Genomic DNA, 22,307 nt, shown 5'->3' on the forward strand with positions numbered 1-22,307 from the left:
TTAACCTTCCAAGAGACTAGGTTCTGAAGTGAGACACTAGATGTGGTACTTAGAAAAAGAATAGAATTCCATCATTTCTAGGTCATTTCAAGGTTCTGCATTAGGCTATTGGCTGAGTCAAAGTTAGAACACTTACAAAGAGACCAGTCAGAGGCATATACAAGAGAGACAAAGGCAATCACTACAAACACCACTAACTACATCTGGCCCAATCTTGACCAACATCTGAGATAGTGAATCTTAAAAGCAAAAGTAAGCTGTCCATCACATAATTAGATCTATTCTAGAAAGAAAACAGAAACATTACTTTGTATTGTCATTAAATGGACCCCAAACTCTTAAGATCTCACCAGACTCCACCATCCTTAGACAACATATACTTTTGAGGCTTCTTTCTCTAAAAGAAAACCTCACCACAGGAAAACAGTGACTTTTAACTTGGAATCAGTATAATTCATTAGCACTACCAACTTTTCTTTGATTGACTTGATCAGGTGTACAGAGCACCAATCTTAAGTGGACACTACCTAGAAGAACCAGTTCTTCCTGGCATGGAAAACAAGGACCCAATAAATATAAAAACAGATCAATTGAGCAAACCTGCAGTAATGAATCAGAAGAAATAAGCTTAATGATGCTCATGTGATACCATGTTTCTAAAAGTCGAGCGCTAAGGACTGAAATGAACTAAGCCCCTTAGATGTCACCATTAACGATAAGAGCCAGAAGGATCTAGCTGGTTACAGGTATTAAAATTAAACATTTATAACCCAACTCATACATCTGTGTCATAAGAACTACTAGAGTAAGGAGCCATATTGCTTTGATATCAGAATCCAGGTAGAGCAATTTTAATGTTAAAAATAAAAAATTTAAAGAAAATAAAATTATAACATATACCATGTTTTTCTGCCACTTAAAGTTATCATTGAAATTTAAAAATGTACAAAGCATTGAAACCCCGAGGAGAAATTTTGCTACGATTTACTTTTAAGAGAATGTTTACTGTCGCATATTTTTACTCAAGGGTACAGTATCAAATGCACATCAGTGACATTCAGTTCTTCCCCACAAGTCTTTCCCTAAGTGGCCCTGCCCAGCACTCCTGCTGCAAGGACAGGAACAAACGCTACAAGGCACTTGCCCATACAGCACGGTGCCCACTGTATTCGTCATAGCAAATTTCGAAGGATGGGCCAGTACATGTCTGACGGGGAAGGTGCTTTGCTTCAACTGCCTTTGAAGGTCAAAAAGGACTTTGGATAGGCCATTTCTTCTCTCTCTCTCTGTTTTTCTTGTTCTTCTTTTCTTTTCTTTTTTTTTTTTTATCATAACCACATTCTTTCTCCAAAGAAAATGATCTTTAAAAATTACTTTCACAGGAATTAGCAGTTATTGCCTAGCTTATAAACAAGCATATAATCATGTTTTTCAAAAGGCCAGTGTATGCTTTTTTAAACACAAGTGCTGACGACACCTGCTGGTAGCAAATATATTTTAGTTGACTGCTTATGGAGAAGTGAGGCCTACAATAGTTGACTGTCTTTTCAGCTGATAATGAAACAGAAAACCAGCCCCCAAATCACTTAGGTTTCTTTTTCCAACTTTGCCTAGCGCCATTATCAGGAAGCGATATGTCGGATTAATGAAGTTTGGAGATGTACTGGGCTGAACACCTCTGACTCAAGATATATATACAGCATAAGAGAGAATTCTACTCTGACTTAAACTCTAGGGGAAAAAATCCTCAAAGGTGATATCTGAAAAATATTTTTTACTACTTCAGAAACTGTTCCTATCCCATCTTTACTCCCACACCAGGACATTCCCATAAAATAAGTCACATTTTATAATCTGGCTCCAGCTACCATGAAGAAAATTAATATTTGACATCTAGTGATACCTTTTTTTTTTTTTCTTTTCTAGGGCTGCACCTGTGGCATATGGAGGTTCCCAGGCTAGGGGTCTAATCGGAGCTGTAGCCACTGGCCTGTGCCAGAGCCATAGCAACACGGGACCCAAGCAGAGTCTGTGACCTACACCACAGCTCACAGCAATGCTGGATCCTTAACCCACTGAGCAAGGCCAGGGATCGAACCTGCAACCTCATGGTTCTTAGTTGGATTTGCTAACCACTGAGCCACAATGGGAACTCCAGGTGATACATTTCTCTTACCACATTTGTGATATACAGACATATTTATACTCTAAGAACCAGGATAAGAAAAGGTTAAGCAGATGTGTTTTACCTAAGCCTTTAGTCAAACCACTCAAAATACAGGACTAAGTGATAGCAGGAAGGGACCAGTCAGAGTCCAGAGTTCTTCTCACTGTTCTTTTCTTTGACCTAATTCGATTTACTAATTCAACAAGGTTATGCTTTGCTAACACCAAAAAGCAGTTTGAGGGGACACTAGCTTCACTGCTCCTACATTCATTAAATTATGAAGTTCTCATTAAAAAATCATATATCTATCCCAAGTCCGAATAACCTGAATTCTATGCAGGTGCTGTCCTGTCAAAATTTATTTAAGTCCAAACACCACTAAAGCCATCACACTTCCACAGCTGCGGGGAACAAAAACCCTTTGTGAAAATATAAAACTGAACTGAGGTGTGGGGTGGGAATGGGAGTGAGAAGTCAGTTTGCACTCAGCTTACAGAAAGCTGATTACAATCCAAGTCTGGAGTCTTGTCAGCTTGGAGCAGCTCTTGTTTGAGGCAATGAATTTTTGATGCTATCCTCCTGAATATATATAATTCAGTGAACCAAGTGCACACAGCTGAGCAGACTCAAGGGTGGGTGGACCCCCAAGAACACTGTGATAAGGCCGGATGCACACCTGCCCCCAGACTTTCCCAGTTGTGGTGAGGCAGAGTGGAGATCTCCTAGACACACACCAGCGGAAATGATGATCTGGGTCCTGTGGGTTCCACTTGCAGCTTAGCCACAGCAAAGGTGCAGTCTAACGAAAGCAACCTTATTTGCTAAGACCCTCAAAGAAAGAGGAACACTTTCCCTGCCAGCTGAACTCAGCCTTTAAGGCCAGTGAGCATTTCTGCCAGTGACAGAACACACAGGAGGAAAAGGCAGACTAAACACAAGTTAGGAGCGCTCCCTCACATCACCCTCAAGGCACAGGAAAGTTCTCAGAAAGAGAAATGTCTCCAGTGTTCCGAAACAGCTTCCCACTGCCCCCAAAGAGCTTAATCCACTTTCAGAATCCATGTGGGAGACCCTCAAATTACTCATTTAGCTCCCAGACCCCCAGCTAAATGACGCCCACTGGCCATAGATGACATGCAGAGGTGCTGTGTTCTGTTTTTGCTGCCAAACAGCTGCAAGCCTGAGGCTGACAGGTGAGACATCCCAAAGGGTCTTCAACAATGTCCCCCAACCCCCAACCCTGGCAAGAGGAAACCTGTGCTTAAAAAGGTAGCTCTTCCTGACAACAGAGCCAGTTGATGCGGTAGGAGAAAGTCCTGCCAATTTGACTGACAGTCTAAGAGCCCTGCAGGATGCAAGAGAGAGGCAAGGGCAAAGAGGCTGATGCCCTTAGGCTGGGAGGAAGAGAGGTAGGGAAAGAGGAGGTGGCTCACTCTTGATCCATTGAGAAGGGAGGCAGAGAGACCGAGAGACCGAGAGTTAGAGAGAGTGTATGAGAGGTGGAGAAAGAAAAGGGAGGAACGCACAAAATGAAAGATGAAAACGGAGACAGTGACATAGGGAGAGAGCCGAGAGAAAGAGATCGAGAAAGACCGGAGAAGTCCAGGTGGGGGCCCTACCTCAGCGTCCTTGGCTGGACTGCTGGCCGGGGGTACCTCCAGGCTGCAGTTCGCTCTCTTGACAGTGAGGTAGAAGGGATAATCCTTGGCCACCATGGCGGCTGCCGGGCCTGCCCTTTGGGATGTCACCGCTGACCCGATACGACCACAAAACTCCCAAGCGAAAGGGGGCCCCAGCTCCACGGTGCCTGGCGGCTGCGGCTACACGGAGACTGACAGCCGGCTTCTAGCCTAGCTCGACCAGACTCCGGCGCTTGGGCAAAGGGGAGGGACCGTCACTGGGCCCTCCCATCTTGGCCTGCGGAGTGGGCGGGGCGCGAGCTAGGGCCCTCCCCCGGCGCTTCCCGGGAGCGTCCAGGTACCGCCCCACGGAAACCCCCTCACGAGCTGCAGGGTAGTCTCGCGGTGGGAACCTTCCTACTGTGGGCTCTCGGCTCAGGGCCACCGACAAGGGGGACATGACTGAGGGGACGCCCGACCCAGCGGCTGCTCCATCGGGTTCCCAGCCGCTCTCGCGGTAGAAGAGGCAGCGGGTAAACCGAGGCTGGGGCGAAGCCGGGCGGCAGGTGGAAGAGGAAGCCCGGGGAAAAGCCGGACGGAGGCAAGCTATCTGGGATGAAAGTAAGCATTTTTTAAAGCCCACATTAAGAGGTGGTATTCTTTCTTGCCTTATTCCTAGCCAGTCTTCCTCCATACATTTTTTTTTTAATGAAGTCACTGAAGTATAATCTACAAACAATAAAATGCGCCCATTTTAATTGTGCTGTTAACTGCGTGTTAACAAAGGTAAACACTCATGTAACCACCTCCACGATCAGGACACTAAACATTTCCACCACTTCCAAAAAGCTTCCTAAAGCCCCGTCCTCTGCGCCCATTTTTAAATATGAAGAGGCTGGTAAGAGGCTGCCTGCCACTCAGAAAAGGAATCTGACAGGATGTGTCAAGATAAAGCTGTGCAGTGATGACCAGGCATTACCACACCTTACCAGAGAAACACACTGTAAATGCCCAATAGGCAATTATAAGATCATTCCCTGCAGCCCTGTCTGGAACAGTAAAAAACAAACCCAAACTAGAAACAACCGTAGTATCTACCAATAGGGAAGTCTTAAATAATCTCATCACTGTGGAACACTATTCACATGCAATCAAAAAGAAAATCGGGGAGTTCCTGTCATGGCACAGTGGTTAACGAATCTGACTAGGAACCATGAGGTTGCAGGTTCAATCCCTGGCCTTAGCTCAGTGGGTTAAGGTTCTGGTGTTGCTGTGAGCCGTGGTGTAGGTCGCAGATGCGGCATGGATCCCGCGTTGCTGTGGCTCTGGCGTAGGTCAGCAGCTACAGCTCCGATTAGACCCCTAGCCTGGGAACCTCCATATGCCATGGGTGCGGCCCCAAAAAGACAAAAAGACCAAAATAATAATAATAATAATAGTAATAAAAAGAAAATCGGGAGTTCCCTTCATGGCTCAGCAGTTAAAAAACCTGACTAGGATTCATGAGGATGTGGGTTCAGTCCCTGGCCTTGCTCAGTGGGTTAAAGATCCTGATTATCGTGAGCTGTGGCATAGGTCAAAGACTGCTCAGATAATGCGTTGCGGTGGCTGTGGTATAGGCCAGCAGCTGTAGCTTTGATTCGACCCCTAGCCTGGGAACTTCCATATGCCACGGGTGAGGCCCAGATAAAAAAAAAAGCAAATAAATAAATAAATAAAATTGAAAAAAACAAAAAGAAGATTGGCCTATGGGTGTGGCATGGAAAGATCACCAATGTATTAGGTTCATTAAAAAATAGGGAGTTCCCATGGTGGCTCAGTGGTTAATGAATCTGACTAGGAACCATGAGGTTGTGGGTTTGATCCCTGGCCTTGCTCAGTGGGTTAAGGATCTGGCATTGCCATGAGCTGTGGTGTAGGTTGTAGACTCGGCTTGGATCTGGCATTACTGTGCTCTGGTGTAGGCTGGTGGCTACAGCTCTGATTGGACCCCTGGCCTGGGAACCTCCATGTGCCCTAGAAAAGACAAAAAAAAAAAAAAAAAAAAAAAAAAAAAAATAATGATAATAATTGAGTAAGCACAATGTAATACCATTTCTGTTAAAATCATGTATGTATCTATAGAGAAACATAAGTAAATACCATTAAAAACCACCTGGAAGGTGAAAAGACAACTTTGTGTAGATCTAACTACAATAATAAATAAAATAATTTATACAAAAAAAAACCCCAAAAAACCCATCTGGAAAGATCCACAGCAAGTTCTTATGGGGTGAGAGAAGGCAAGCAGTGGCAGGGGGATTAAAGGATTAAAGGAGTGGACAAAGGAGACTTTACATTTACAACTAATATATTCTTTTTTTTTTTTTTTTTTTTTTTTTTTGTCTTTTTGCCTTTTCTGGGGTCTAATCAGAGATGTACCCACTGGCCTACGCCAGAGCCACAGCAATGTGGGATCCGAGCCGCGTCTGCAACCTACACCACAGCTCACGGCAACGCCGGATCGTTAACCCTCTGAGCAAGGCCAGGGATCGAACCCGCAACCTCATGGTTCCTAGTCAGATTCATTAACCACTGCGCCATGACGGGAACTCCTACGACTAACATACTCTTAAAAAATTTTTGGAGTTCCCATCATGGTGCAGTGGTTAATGAATCCGACTAGGAACCATGAGGTTTCCGGTTCGATCCCTGGCCTTGCTCAGTGGGTTAACGACCCGGCGTTGCCGTGAGCTGTGGTGTAGGTCGCAGACACGGCTAGGATCCTGCGTTGCTCTGGCTCTGTCGTAGGCTGGCAGCTATAGCTCCGATTAAACCCCTAGCCTGGGAACCTCCATATGTGTGGGAGCGGCCCAAGAAATGCCAAAAAAAAAATTTTTTTTTTTATTCAGGGCCATACCCACGGAATATGAAAGTTCCCAGGTTAGGGGTCAAACTGGAGATACTGCTGTGGGCCTACACCACAGCCATAGCAACGCCAGATCCAAGCTGTGTCTGTGACCTTCACCACAGCTCACGGAAACATGAGATCCTTAACCCACTGAGTGGGGCCAGGGATCAAACCCAAGTCCTCATGGATACTAGTCAGGTTGATTACTGCTAAGCCACAATGGGAACTCCCTTAAATTTTTTACATGAAAAAATATACTGATGTGTTATTTGGGAAATTAGTAATTTTTAAAATATTAAAATGATCATTATCTCAAAAGTTATTTTGTAGACTGCACTGTTGAATCTTCCCCCCTCTTATCAAAGTCATGGCCATAGCAGATGGTGGTCTAGAGGGACAATGTCTTTTGATTTCTTAGGTGTGCAGGAGGTGGTGGGAATGGAAATATCTAGTCCCTTTTTCAGTGCTCTCTGATTCAGCTGAGGCCAGAATCCAGCAGTTAACCATTTTCCATGCAGGAAACCTCATGATACACAGCTCTTTCATCCCAGATACCAAACACACATGATGGCACTTTTTCCTGCCCAGCTCCTGTGGACCAACTGCCTTCAGAACCAGAGAAAATCTGGTCTAGTTCTTCCAGCCCTATTCTTGCCACTCATGCAAAGGAAGCTCCTGAATGGGTGGGTGGCTTCAAACTGAGACTGAAGAGAGCACCTGAATTTTTTTCCTCAAGTATACACACTAAAGTAGTAGGACGGGAAATGGCCAAAAAAAGAGGTTTGGTGTAGGAAGAATGCCTCAGGACACTGATTTTTTCCCCAGCCCATATTCCTAACACATTTTGTCCTTTTAGCCTGAACTGTGCTCATGGAAAACTTACACAGATGCTCACTGCAAGCCTGGCCGAGCTTGGGGTGAGGAGTAAGAAGGTAACCAACCAAAGCAGCACCTGATTAATTCTGCTACCAAAAGCTTCACACAGGGCTCCTCTGGCTGCCAAGGATTTGAGTAGAAACACATAGAGCTCGTTCCTTGTTCCCTTCCTCTCCCTCCTCCTCTGGACCCCGCAGGCCCACCACCTCAACTAGTGGACCCTGGCCAATAGCAGTGCCTTCATGGATGGACTTTGATACCTGATGGAGCTCACTTGGTCTTGATCTCCAGTTGGGAAGTGTACATCTAGCACCTGATGAAGAAGAGAAACATCTGGAGTTCCCTGCAGGCCTAGCAGGTTAAGGATTTGTGTTGTCACTACTGTGCTGTGGGTCCCATCCCTGGTCTGGAAACTTTTGCATGATGCAGGCACGGCAAAAAAAAAAAAAAAAAAAAAAAAAAAAAAAAAGAAGAGGAGTTCCCATCGTGGTGCAATGGTTAATGAATCTGACTAGGAACCATGAGGTTGTGGGTTCGGTCCCTGCCCTTGCTCAGTGGGTTAAGGATCCGGCGTTGCCGTGAGCTGTGGTGTAGGTTGCAGACATGGCTCGGATCCTGAGTTGCTGTGGCTCTGGCGTAGGCCAGTGGCTACAGCTCTGATTGGACCCCTAGCCTGGGAACCTCCATATGCTGCAGGAGCGGCCCAAAGAAATAGCAAAAAGACCAAAAAAAAAAAAAAAAAAAAAAAAAAAGAAGAGTGACTCTGGTAAGCTATGCCAGCCAGCTGTGGGACTAGGCTACTTGCTGCAGAATTCTCAGGATCAAGCAGGAAGTGTGATATACCATAAGTCCAGTGTAGTAATAAATAAAGGGGACTTAAATCTTAAGTTAAATACAACTGTCGTAGAGCAAAGAATAGTTATACTGGTTGATGACAAGATTGCCATATCCACTTCCTCTTAAAACTTTTTTTTAATGCCTCTCTTCAAAAGACTTGGAACCATAAAAATCAATCAATATACATAGGCGTACAATATATCTGCAGCAAAATTATGTTTTTCCCACTATATATGCTAGGCAGAGAGAGACAGAGATGGGGAGCAGGAGGGAGGGAGAGGGGGAGAGAGAGAGAGAGGTAGATTGCTAAAGGCCAGTAACAATTTAAATAGTGCTGGAGGCAGGGGAAAGCATAAGCCCCAAATGAGTGTGAAAGGGAATATGGGAATCTGTATTTCCTTTAGATGGTCTGATGCTTCCAAGCTTCTCAGTCACACCAGCATGAATAAAATTTTGATGTTTGAAGACATATATTTTTGATACAATAAGGCCTGTAAACTGAAACTGGCAATTCTGGCTATACACAAGCCATGTACGTGGTCCTTGAGACATTTAAAAGATTTTCAAGGAATTTCTGACCCCATGCAATTTCCTCTTTCAGAAGCTCGCTTGTGTGTGACGCACTGCTCCAACATTAGCTGATTTAGGGTTTGGACATGTGCATTGGATTCTAACCAGGGATGTCTGTGACCAAAGACTTGGTCAGAAAGCAGGCTACTCTACAGGAGGATCCCAAGCATACCCCTGAAGCTTGTGTCACAATGGAGGGAAGCCAGTCCAGCTCTGCAGTGCTGCCCAGATGAGCGGCCACAGAAGCCCAGCATTCCCCTTCCTGCCTGTGTGTGTGTTTATGGGCTTAAGAACAACACTGCTCTAACAGTCAACTTCACTCAAAGCAATGGCACAAAGTGCCTTTCAGAACTTGCCTTCGGCACAACCCGTTATAATCCTATAAAACGCTTCACAGCCAAGCAGTGTTCCTCGCTAGCCAGAAGCCTGGGGACTGGAATAAAGAAGCCTGTTCTGCATTTCCAGGAATGGTGCCAAGAGCAGAGCCTGCATTCTCGCCTGGGCTGAGCAGGGCTCATTTGTGCTGCTGATGGAGTGGTGGGCCTCCACCCACAAGCCCAGCACTGGCTGTTAGTTCCTTTTAGAGGAGCAGACAGCCAGGAATGACTGGGAGACCATCAATCAACTCCTCAAATCCCACTGCCATGACTATGAGCAGAAGAGGCCCTGTGGGAGCCTAAAACGTCAGAAGTTAAAGTGGTTCTGATAGACTTCTCGGCCAACAGGACGATGCTTTGTCCTGACAGCATTACACTTAATATCAGGGTGAGTGGGATCTATTTTTTTCTAAAAGGTTCATTTGTTCATTCATTCTTTTGTTCATTCATTCATTCATCAAATATGTAAGAGTGATCAGGTGCTTAATGAGCTACACTTCTCCCCTCCTCTTCTCCACCCATCCCTGAATCTCTCTGCCACAAGAGGTGTAATACATACCTGCTCAAGAAATATGGTTGCATTTAAAACATGGCTTTTCACCTGTAACTTCTGCAGTGAAGTGTGCATTTGCAGAAGTGACAGTAGCTGATGCCCCTAAGCCTTGCCTTCAAACACATGCACCTCCATCTGCTTCCTTGGCATCTGGAGCCATCTTGTCTACCCCTGCTAATCTGACACGGTCCTGCAGGTACATGTTGGACACACGTGTGTACCAACACCCCTCCCCTCCCCTTCCATTTGGGTGACATTCCTAGCTAATGACCCAGCTCCCTTTCCTCTCTGCAACTTCAGTCTTGATGGAGAGGGCAGTTGAAAGCCTGAAGAAGTTGTGGCGGTGATTTCTGAGAGGTCAGGACTGGTTTACCGCTACACAGGTTAAAATGGCACAAATAAAGCATTGATAATATCTAAAACCATCAAAAAAAATCTCTCCTCCTGCATGGGGATATGTCCACTGGCTCCAGGCTAGATTTATGAAAATATAAGCCTGGATATTCTAAAGTTGGAAGACTTCATTTGTGCCTTCAATTACAGATTTCATTTTCTGAAAGAAGTCTGAAAAACCGGTTCATTGATAGCATCTCTTTCTCTGAGGACTGAACTAATCCTGTGATTTATTAGCTATAATGCAAAAACAGTCAAGATTTTATGTTTAAAAACAAAGAATGAAATGTGTTATGCCCTGATATACCACTGACAGGTACAATCATTACAGCAGTGAGTCTCAACTGGGAGCAGCTTTGTCCCCTACATGACATTTGGCAATGTCTATACATTTCTGATTGTCTCTGGGAGAGGGTGCTAGTGGCATCTAATGGGTAGAGGCTCAGGGTGCTGGTAAATATCCTATAATGCATAGGATAGTCCCCCCCCCACATCAAAGAATTACCAGGTCCAAAATCCTTATAAAGCCATAGCTGAGAAGTCCTGCGTTAAAGAGAAAGTAGGAGTTCCCGTCGTGGCGCAGTGGTTAACGAATCCGACTAGGAACCATGAGGTTGTGGGTTCGGTCCCTGCCCTTGCTCAGTGGGTTAAGGATCCGGCGTTGCTGTGAGCTGTGGTGTAGGTTGCAGACGCGGCTCGGATCCTGCGTTGCTGTGGCTCTGGTGTAGGCCGGTGGCTACAGCTCCGATTCAACCCCTAGCCTAGGAACCTCCATATGCCGTGGGAGCGGCCCAAGAAATAGCAACAACAACAACAACAAAAAAAGACAAAAGACAAAAAAAAAAAAAAAAAAAAAAAGAGAGAAAGTAGACTGAAATATGGCATCAGAATGCAGACAATCTGTTGGTTCTGACCTCAAGGATATTTTCATTTAGACTTTGCTCATTTGTTGATGTCAAATGTCAGGTAAGGCCTAGTGAAGCAAAGAAAAAAGTGCTTGAGTGCCAAGAAGCCACAGAATATCTATGTGCCTAGAATCTTTCTTTCATGCCCAAACCTGACCCTTCACTGAGTAACAGATTTCATAAAGCTTGAAAAGGACAAGAGAATAAAGAAGAATATGGGAGTGGGGGGGGGGAGGGGAACAGAAAATTATCTTAAACTGTTTCAGATATGAAAATGCACTTCCAAAGACCAGTGAAAATGAAAGTTTCAGTGACAGATAATACTTTAAGAAAAACTTGAGAAGAAACATTTCAAAGCTTGGTTTTTCCCAGGACAAATTTTACCACCATATTTAATTGTTTTGGGGGCAGAAATGCAAACTCAGTGATGAATTAAAATCCCTAAAGGGTACAATTTAACTGTGTTTTTGATACACAGCATAGCCTGTGCAATCAGAAACCTGTCTTCACTCAAGATTTTGCAATAAGAATCCTGACTTTCTCCAATTGGAGCTGATTACTATCAGCAGGCTTGCTTGGCTTACAGAATTTAAGCCAACCTTTAGAACACTTTCTGTACACTTTGAACTTTATGGAGAGTCTGCATTTGTTTGAGAGTATTGCATACTTTTTGACCAAAAATTCAATAAATTTGTTATACTCCAAAACTATTCCCCTCAGACTACAACTAATGCCTGCATCATGTAGGGTTTTTATACTAACTCCAGAGCATGGAGAAAATGGAATCTGAAATGTATAAATTCTAGCTTTAGATAAGAATGTGGAAGTGTTTTCTTTTCATCAACTACAAATTCAGCAATCAAACTGCCATATTTCATCAAACCTAAGACACCAAAGACTGTAATATGTACTATTATTTTATGGACAACCAAGAAAGAAAAAAAAAAAGTTTCCAATTAAATTTAACATGTGATCAATTTTATATGCATCCCAATCCCAGAAAGGTTAAAATGTGGGGGAAATGTGCATAATAATGAACTACAGCACTATTCATATCTTCTGGCTGGGATTTGAAAACCAACACATTTATAAAAACATGAGTTCTGGGAATTTAGGGACAGTATTTCCAGAGATCACTGGCAGTGACATCAACTGGGAAGCTTATCAAATCTGTATCCCTGGGCCGCACTTGGAACCCACTGAATCAGGATCTTACAGTGGTAGACTCCAGAAATTTGAATTTTTTATAAACATGATCAAAGAGCTTTGTTTGAGTAGCAAAGTGTGAGTCAGAATTATCTGTAAGCCCAGTAATGAACCTGGGCCCCTGCCCTTCCAGAAACACTCAAACCACAGATCCTCAGGCCAGAGGTGCGCAGGGGTAGTCCAATGGTTGTAGCATCACAGTTCAGAAGAGGCATGGAGAGCTACTAATGGGCTCAGACCATACACAGGAAACTACCATGTGCTGGGCAGCCTGCTATAAATATATGGGTGCAACAAGGATACAAGGAAAAATATGCAAGTCCACATTCCCAGTAAACTACCAACCAAGCCACCCACCAGGAGACGTGTTCTGGCCTTTGGGACTTGATTTACAATCTGGTTTCCAATGTTTCAATTAAAAACATGCTTATCTTCATAGCCAGGGGGCATGACTGCATTTAAGTTTTTAAAAAATTAGCTGTAGCAGTAGAGAATGGGAGGAGGGTGGTTAGCTGGAGATGTTTACTTGAAAAAGGCTTGGGGCTGATAGGGGGAGGGAGACGGTGGCGTGAGTAGAAGACCTTAATTACAGAACGAGTTCAACCAGCAGAAACAGATTCAGATCCTGGCTAGCCTGTGTCTCACTCATCTGATGGAGTAGAAGTTGGCTGGTGTGTAGAAGAGAGCAGCCTATTTACTGAAAATCTTCCTTGAGCCATGGGCATCCTGTAACACCACGGGGGCTTTCAAGGGTGCAGGTTCACTGAATGCTTTGGTTAAGTAGGAGCTGACTTAATGGGAGCTTCTGCTGTGTCTGAATTTTTCCATATCACATCTAAAACAAAGCTCAGCAAACACAGGTCTAACACGCCTGCCATTCTGACTGAACCCAAAGCCGTGGCAACAGAAGGCTGAAGTTAAGTATCAGCCTCTTTTCACCACTTTTTTTTTTTAAGGGCCAAACTTGTGGCCTATGAAAGTTCCCAGGCTAGGGGTCGAATAGGAGCTGCAGCTACTGGCCTCCACTACCGCCACAGCAACTCCAGATCCGAACTGTGCCTGCAACCTACACAGTAGCTTATGTCAATGCAGGATCCTTTAACCCACTGCGTGAGGCCAGGGATCAAACCCACATCTTCGTGAGTACTAGTTGGGTTCTTAACCCATTAAGCCTCAACAAACTCCACTACTTTTTCTTACTGTATGATTATTTAGTTCCTTGGCACGACAAGAACAACCCACCAGGGAGTTCCTGTCATGGCTCAGCAGAAAGGGATCTGAGTAGTATCCATGAGGATGCAGGTTCGATCCCTGGCCTCATTCGCTGGGTTAGGGATCCAGTGTTGCCGTGAGCTGTGGTGTAGGTCACAGGTATGGCTTGGATCTGGTGTTGCTACGGCTGTCCAGCTGCTGTAGGCCAGCAGCTATAGCTCTGATTCAACCTCTAGGCTGGGAACCTCCATATGCCATGGGTGCGGCCCTAAAAAGATAAAAAATAAAAAAGAACAACTCATCAGATGGCTTCCTGGCTAATTCCTCTCCTCCAAGGCTGTCCTCAATCCCCTGGCAAGGGGAGCTCTTGCTTCGTGCCCCCACAGTGCTAAGTACTTCTCCTTCTTTCCTACCCATCCTGCTCATAATGACTCAGTGAGTCTCCAACAACAAGGGCACACAGGGACCACAACTATCCTAACCACCACACTGGCTCCAGCTCCTTCTATCATGCTGGCATATGGCAGAAAGATCCATATTTATTGAAACAAAAATTAAATAAAAATGAGGCTAATAAAAAAAAAAAAACCCATGTCATAGAGGAGGCACATTCAGAGAATTTTTGCAATAAGGAATATAGTCTATTTAAAGTTTCTGAGGTGGGACCAAGAAATCACACACAGAATACCACAGTGGGCCGTTAAAAGAAATTTTGGGAGTTCCCATTGTGTCTCAGTGGTTAATGAATCTGACTAGGAACCATGAGGTTTCGGGTTCAATCCCTGGCCTTGCTCAGTGGGTTAAGGATCTGGCGTTGCCGTGAGCTGTGGTGTAGGTCTGAGACACGGCTCAGATCCGGCGTTGCTGTGGCTCTGGCGCATGCCAGTGGCTACAAATCCAATTAGACCTCTAACCTGATAACCTCCATATGCCCAGGAGTGGCCCTAAAAACAATTTAAAAAAAATTAAATTTTGAAAAGGAGACATGGGTCCCTTAAAAAGGTTCTTGAAAAGTCCCAAAGTCACTGAAAGCACTTTTAGAGATGGCTCCTGCTGTGTAAGGCTATGGGGCCCTCCTGGCTATAACTGATGGCTTTCAGTTTCCTCTGGCTTTTTACACACACTCAGCAATTACACTAATGCCTGAACAAAGTAGACCTGTCAGGTTGACTGAAACTCTAGTGCCAAAGAGATGTCAAATAGTTTGTTTTCAGAAACTTCTTGTAACAAGCTCATCTTCCCTTTTCCTTCTCTTTTCAATTTGCCATGCTCATACCTAGTGCCATTTACATTGAAACTTTGTTCTCTTAAATTGGGCCCTGGGGAGGCTTACTTTTAAGGGGAAGGGGAGATTTTGCCTGGAGTTTCTGCAAGATCAAACATGGTGCTGGTCTAATGGTCCCAGGCTGATGTGAAGTTACAGACCTAAGAATTTTTATCCAAGGAAGCCGATGGGAGAGGAAGGAAACCTCTCTGAAGGGAGGGTCATGCTCTCCCTGTTGGGCCTCCTCCTTACCTGGAGTCTTACAGGAGATGCTTTGAAGGCTCATTCTGGTTTAGACACAGTACACAGTGAACAAAACTCATCTGTCAGGGAGTGGGAGGAAGGGAGGGAAGAAGGTAAGAGAGAAAATTGTAAAGCCAACATCACGTGGCTTCCTCCTTGAACTTTAATAACCCAATGCTGCCTGCAGGCTTAGAAAAACCACATGCAATGGGTAGGTACAAGGATTGCTCTGGTGCCAGGAAAATGCAGTAAGACATAACTTTTACAAGGTAAGCAATGAATAAATGCCCTGCAGCAACAAAACAGCTTTTAACATTTCTGAAGTTGGCAGCCAGATGCCTGAAACTTTGGTTTCATGAATCCAGAATGCACAACAGGTAAGACCACCTTTAAGATGAAGTCATCTTCCAGGGGAAACAATAGCTGAGAAGGCAGAGTGTTTATGATTCAGGGCAGGAGGGGAATTCAATCTGTATCTTCTTTGCCACAGCAAGACCCATTTTAAAACATGTTAGAGGTTTTCCACATGTTGGGCAAGTTTTTTAGAACATGTTAAAAGGGAAAACATTCTGCAGACTGCTTTGGTTTCTGAAAGAGTTGTCTTTCTACCTGGGTTGGGGTGGGGAGGAGAATCTTATTCTGTCTCATGACATTATTGATAAGATCTGAAACTACAGCTCTTCATCTGGATTCCGCTGTTTTTATGAAAGGCAGGTTGGGGTGTCTCATTACACTTCACCCTCAGTAATGTTAAAGGAAGTGCCTGTCACCAACAGTCAAAAATAAAAATGAAAATGATGCTGGCAGAGCTCAAAAACCAAAGGGATCAGCATTTTGCTTCAGTTTCCTGTTCATAAAACTTAATAAAAACAACCCACCCATTAAAGAAAAAAGCCCACAACAATAGCTCATTATTCTTTTCCTAAACGCTTGCCTCATGCCACTCTGAAATTAGGTGCCATCATGTTTCCTGAGTTATGGCCTCCAAAGCCCACATCCCTTTCCTCCCTTCCTCACCCCCACCCCACCTGGCACCATTCCCGAATTTAGACACTTCTCCAGTTTATGAGCTCAGCAGAGAGAGGCAGGCCTCCTACCCTCCTACCTGTTCAGAGGAGGCCAAGCATCTGCACCAGCCAGGACCAAAGAGAACAGAGGCTTCCTTCCTCCCAATTAAATTTAATTTCCTAGAGAAACTGTTAATATGGAAAGTGCAAAATTACAAAGTAAAGGAAAAAAATTCCTACAGACTGCTACAGTAACCTGATGGTTATAAATGCATTGCCTTGTGACATTAGTTTTTGAAGAATAAGATATTTCCCTTCTGCCCTGGTTCTTTGGTAAAATTTTATGGAATATTCAACACCTCATTCTTCAGTTCCTGGTAGAGCCCAGGAGAACACAAGCTCTAGAATCAGAAGCCAGAATGCAAATACCAAGTTTTCCACTTGCTTACTATGTGACTTTGGATAATTTATTTATCCATGCCAAACCACAGTTTAATCAGCTGTAAAATGGGGTATGAGAGTGTCTGGGCTTTAATGAGATAAAACCTATGAATTGTTTAATGGGATAAACTATGTATGTATGGGTACAAGGTGAGCATATTATCCATACTGTTATTAACCTTTCTGGCATGTAAATCATCTACTCCCCCCTTTCTCAATGAATTAGAGAGGAAAAGATGGGATTTGGGGATCTTTTCCATCCTCTTTGTCTCCAAAGGGGTTAATTCTTTAATTTAAACCCAGGATTTCAAATACTGATTTAACTATGGGACATATCTAAAAGAAGCAGCACAGTTAAGAGTGAGTTGACCTACATTTGAGGACATGGGATCCAATCCTGATTCTACTGCTGAATTTGCTGTGTGACCTTGGGCAAGTCAAACTCTGAGGTGCAGTTTCTTAAACTGTGAAATAAGCAATTTAAGCATAAATACTTATCTTCTATGATCTTAAAAACAGCAAAGACTGAGATGTATACAAAGTATGATCTCAATTTATGCTATTTTATTTCAGGGAAGGATGTAAAAATGATAATATCACTTACTGATGAAAACATCTTTGTCTAAAATCAGCACATTTGGTACAGACAGCCTACACTTTGGGTTAGTTAGTTCACTATGGTAATATTTTATAAGGGCTCATCAGAAAATTCAGCTCAATGTCCTCAATTGTCAGGAAATGCAAGAGGAATACAGACTTTCTTTCTTTCTCTTTCTTTTTCCCTTTCTCTCCTTTTTTTTTCTTTAGGCCATACTTGCAGCACATGGAGGTTCCCAGGCTAGGGGTCCAATCGGAGCTACAGCTGCCGGCCTATGCCATAGCCGCAGCTGTAGCAATGCCAGATCCGAGCCTTGTCTGTGACTTACACCACAGCTCATGGCAGTGCTGGATCCTTAACCCACTGAGCAAGGCCAGGGATTGGACTTGCGTCCTCATGGATGCTGGTCAGATTCGTTTCTACTGAGCCACAAAGGGAACTCCAGGAATATAGATTTTTAAAATATCAAATGGCCAAAAACCCCCAAAAAACACTGTTGAAACAGAGGTAAGATCGACTATGAGCAAAGAAAGACAGAAAATAAGATGGAATTAGACTACAAATGGGATGGAACTGGCCTAAAATATACCACTGTCACTTAAAAATAAGTACTTGTCTGCGTGGTGTCTGTGTTATCTGTATGACAGCATGGTTCCTACTGTGTCCTCTTCCTACAGTCCTGTTATGACTATGAGAGTTGTCTGTTCCCTCAGTGACCAAGCCTTGCTGCCTTGTGGATTTCCCCCAGTCATAACTTCCTTTCTGCCCTTCGGATAGGCTGCTTACATCTAAGTAATAGGACCTCGGCCAGTTTTGCTCTGGATGCAGCACACAGATGGTTGCTCTCATGCAGCTGAGCACCAGAGGCCTCTTAGGGCTGAGGGCTCGGTGTACCCTCAGTCAAACTTCTGATGCAAAATCTTTGTGGTGATGTCATGCATTTATAAAAAATCAGAACTAAAGACAAAGCTACATTGCAGCAACTTTTAAACAGTGCTCTATAAAAACAAATGGAACTAGAATTACTCAACAAATCATAAGCTTCACTATTCTTTAACATCTGTATCTCCCACATGACTGTGAGTTCCATATAGGCAAGAAACATGATTTTCTTGTTCAGTACTGTATCTCCAGTGCCAAAAAATGCCCAGCAAGTGACAAGCACTTGACAAATGATGACTACAGCTGATGCTGAGTAGTGGGTAGCTCTCTGCTAGGCACCATCCTATGACTTTCCACGATGGATCTCAGGTAATCCTCACGACAATCCAATGAGGTGAGTACCTATATAAAGGGAGAAACTGAGGCAGGGAGTTCAAACAACTTGCCCAAAGTAACAGTGCTGATAAGTGACAGAGCTGGGTTCAAATGCAAGTATTTTCCTTCCAGAATCTGCAGTTCCATGTATGAAGTGGAACATTAATTCCACTTGCAGTGGAATTCCAGTTGCAGGCCATTTGCAACTTAGTGAGTGTCTTGATCCTGGCAACTATGATGCTAAGGGTCAAGGATATGAATCTACAAAATATGATTAAAGGAACATCAAACAAGAGTCAGGACACCTGGGTTCAAATTTTAGCCCTGAACTCCTACAATGAGTTTGGTCAAGTCCGGCGACCTCTTTGCTTATCTGTTTCCTCTGCTGGTCAATAAGGGGTTGGATGGTCAACTAGGTCCCTAACGCTTATAATTCCAAAGTGCTAGAGTCACCCTAGATGGAATCTCACATCCAGACAACTGTAGGTCACATAAGTGGGGTACTTCATCTTCCAACAAGGGAGAACCACCAAAATATCTTCAACAATCAAGCAAGTTACCCAATCTTTCAGAGCCGCAGTGCCCTGATCTACAATTAGAACATAATAGTACCCACTTCAAAGGGTGGAGGTGAAGATTAGAGAGAAGCTGGGAAAGGGGCTGAAATAGTAGTAATTTCATAAACAGTAGCTAGGTTTATTATGGTCCCCAAAAGAGCTGGGAGGTAAGTCTGTTGGAAGAAAGAATCTCCTGAAAGCCTAGGAACCAACCAACCAACTGAAAAGATCATGCTGAAACAAAAATGTTTAAATCAGTTCTAAGAGCAGAGTACATGTTTGCCACATCTCCAGAGCAACAATTTTGTATTGGATCCTCTTTTCAAAACTGGAGTAAGGTGGACAGGTTTGAGCTAACTTTGGATAGAACAAAAGCGAATCACTGGGATTGGGGGGCATTCAGATGCGAATGCTGAAATGCTAGAAAATGTTAGGTTGCCATTTGCTTTATGGCTGGGCCTGTGTCTAGCATGTGACATGTATTATTACCTTACTGAGCCCTCACAACCTGCTGAAGAGGGTGCTTTCCCTGATTTTTTAGAGGAGGACATAGAGGCTCAGAAAGGTTGAGTAACTTGCTCAAGGCCCACAGCTACTAAATAGCCACACCATATCTTAGTCTCCCCAGAATACGAATAGTTCTATCTATACAGCAGCACCCCCTTCCCAAGGATAGAATATCATTGTCCTTAGTATGCCCAGATTCACGGGGCAGCAATCCTGGTCTACAATATGGACAGGTGGCTTTATAGATAGGACATGTGTGTGGGTTCAAGCAGCCTGGGTCTCAGTCTCTGTTTACCTAAAGACTCCAAGAAGCTATGGACAAATAATTTAACTTTCCTGGATCCTATTTTGTGTGTGTGTGCTTGTGTGTGTATGTCTTTCTTTTAGGGCCACACTTGCAGCATATGGAAGTTCTCAGGCTAGGGGTCAAATTGGAGCTGCAGCTGCCAGCCTATGCCACAGCCACAGCAATGCCAGATCCGAGCCACACCTGAGACCTACACCACAGCTCATGGCAATGCCGGATCCTTAACCTACTGAGCAGAGGCAGGGACTGAACCCATGGTTTTAATGGATACTAGTCAGGTTTGTTTCTGCTGAGCCACAATGGGAACTCCTCCTGGATCCTGTTTTGGTCAAACAGAATATATTGGATTAGATGTTTCAATCCAAGTCTTGTGGAATATTAACCCTTATATTTTATACCCAGGAGGTTGGGGATAAAAGAACCAAGGGGTGAGTTGACCCTCTGTGCTGGTATCCCCTGGGGAAAGGAGTGGAATACATTTGTCAGCAAATACAGAACTTGGTGACTCTTCAATTCTCTTTCATCTCGAAAATTCAGAAATTCTATAGAATGTTATGTGATAGGGAAAGAGAAAGGGGAAGAGAGGGCTCACGGGAATCATGGGGAAGCCAACAGGGGGTTCACCTTGAAGCTGTATTTGTATAGCAACCACAGTATACAACCTGGCTTGTAAGCTTATTTGGGGGCACTTTGGGGTGGGGGGAACTGGTGGGAATCATGGGGAAGGAAGCGAAATCCCTCTCCTTGGAATAACACTACTGCACACAGCGAGCACTGCTTGCTCCATAGATGCTGGCAGATTTCATTTCAAAGGAAAATAGACGTGGATGAAACTGATAGAACTTGAGCTGTTGCAAAAGTGTATGACTATGTGAAAAATGCTAACAATGTCTTTCTTTTGTCCCCAGATACCCACTCCCCATATGCCATTTTCAATCTCAAGATCTGTGCTTTTTCTTGTGAGTGAGCCCACCTCTTCCAGTGGGATAACCACTGGTAAACCTTCCCCAGCCTCCATCCCACGCACTTGGAATCTGAACAAAGGTGAGCTGTCTGGGAGCTTTCATTTGTATCCTTGCCCATGGTAGTGACAAATATTGTTTCATGAGTTTCCAGCTTAGCTTTAGAGCTCAAAGGATAAAGTGCTTCCACAAGAAAGGAAGAGAAGAAAGAAGGTAAGGGAACAAATAATAAAATAATATATATATTTCATTAAAATAGCAGAATCTTTTCTTCCTAGGAAAAATGACAGGGTGCTAAAGCCTCAGTCAGACCTGCTGACATTTCCATCTGGTGATAAAAGGGGGAACGATAATCTCAAGGAGTTCTTTTTGTATTTTTAGCCTAAAAACAGGATTTCAGAGTAATTCAGGTCTTCTGATTCCCAGCTTATGTTTGATTTTTTTTTTTCAAGAAATCAGTTTGCCTCATGAGCCACGTTCCCATGCCACAAAAAGGCTGGCACAAAATAAACGCTCCATAAATATTTGCTGAATAAAGAACAAAAGAAAAAAGAAAGAAAAAGTTTCAGAAGATACATACCAAGTCCATCAACAAGAGTGGATCGATTGGTTGACATCTTAAAAGTTTCGTGTACCTTTGAACTCATGTCCAGAATAGCCCCTCCCTCCACTTTCTTGGCCTTTTCAAATGCCACCCATTATTCAGCATCTTGATCAAGTTTTTCTTCTGAGAAACCTTCCCAGATAAATCCAGCCCACAGGAGATAGCTTCTTCTCTTGGATTCTAACAGCATTTATTACTACCACTCACTAACCATGTTCTGCCAGGTGGCAACAACTCTTGAAATTACTTAACAGTCCGCAGCCATGTAACTTTTCTGATTCTCCTCCCATCTAGAATGCCTGGAGGGCAAAACCTGTCCACACCTACCTCTGGAACTGCTCTTAGGGCACTGGAACAAAGAGAGAGTGACTTCTAGCGCAATAACTAACAACAGCTGTTTTAAGCTAATATAATCACATTTTTATATTCAACTTCTTCCAACTAGTTTAATGGTCAATAGAATCTTTGTGCTGATTGTTCTGCTACTGTCAGGAAAGCCAGTAACCATTGGTATCTGGTCAGTTACATAAGACTCTACGTCATGACCCTGATACCAAAATCAAAGATACCACACAAAAAAGATAATTACAGACTGATATCATTGATGAATATAGATGCAAAAAAAAATATTAGCAGACCAACTTCAACAATACATTAAAAGGATTATACACCATGATCAAGTGGGATTTATTCCAGGGATACAAGGATTCTTTAATATCTGCAAATCAATCACTGTGATATACCACATTAACAAACTGAGGAATAAAACCCATATGATCATCTTAACAGATGCAAAAAAAGAAAAAAAAAAGCTTTTGACAAAATCCAACACTGTTTTTTGATTAAAAAAAAAAAAAACTCCAGAAAGTGGTCATAGAGGGAACCTACCTCAACATAATAAAAACCGTGTATGAGAAACTCACAACATCATTCTTGATGGTGAAGAGCTCAAAGA

General features: G+C 43.5%; 1 protein-coding gene across 5 annotated transcripts in view; it reads right to left on the reverse strand.

Moving 5' to 3' along the window:
• The window catches only part of ARHGEF3 (Rho guanine nucleotide exchange factor 3), a 342,982-nt gene that overhangs the window by 70,477 nt on the left and 250,198 nt on the right, over positions 1 to 22,307 (reverse strand). The window contains exon 1 of one of the 5 annotated variants that reach the window (XM_021068995.1): positions 3,787 to 4,058. The exons of the other annotated variants lie outside the window; for them this stretch is intronic. Within the exon in view, the coding sequence (XP_020924654.1) occupies positions 3,787 to 3,882 (96 nt within the window). The 5' untranslated portion in view covers positions 3,883 to 4,058. Of the gene's footprint in view, positions 1 to 3,786; positions 4,059 to 22,307 lie in introns of those variants that run through there. 5 annotated transcript variants of the gene reach the window in all.

This window comes from Sus scrofa, chromosome 13, assembly GCF_000003025.6.
Source record: "Sus scrofa isolate TJ Tabasco breed Duroc chromosome 13, Sscrofa11.1, whole genome shotgun sequence".
Classification (NCBI taxonomy): Eukaryota; Metazoa; Chordata; class Mammalia; order Artiodactyla; family Suidae; genus Sus; species Sus scrofa.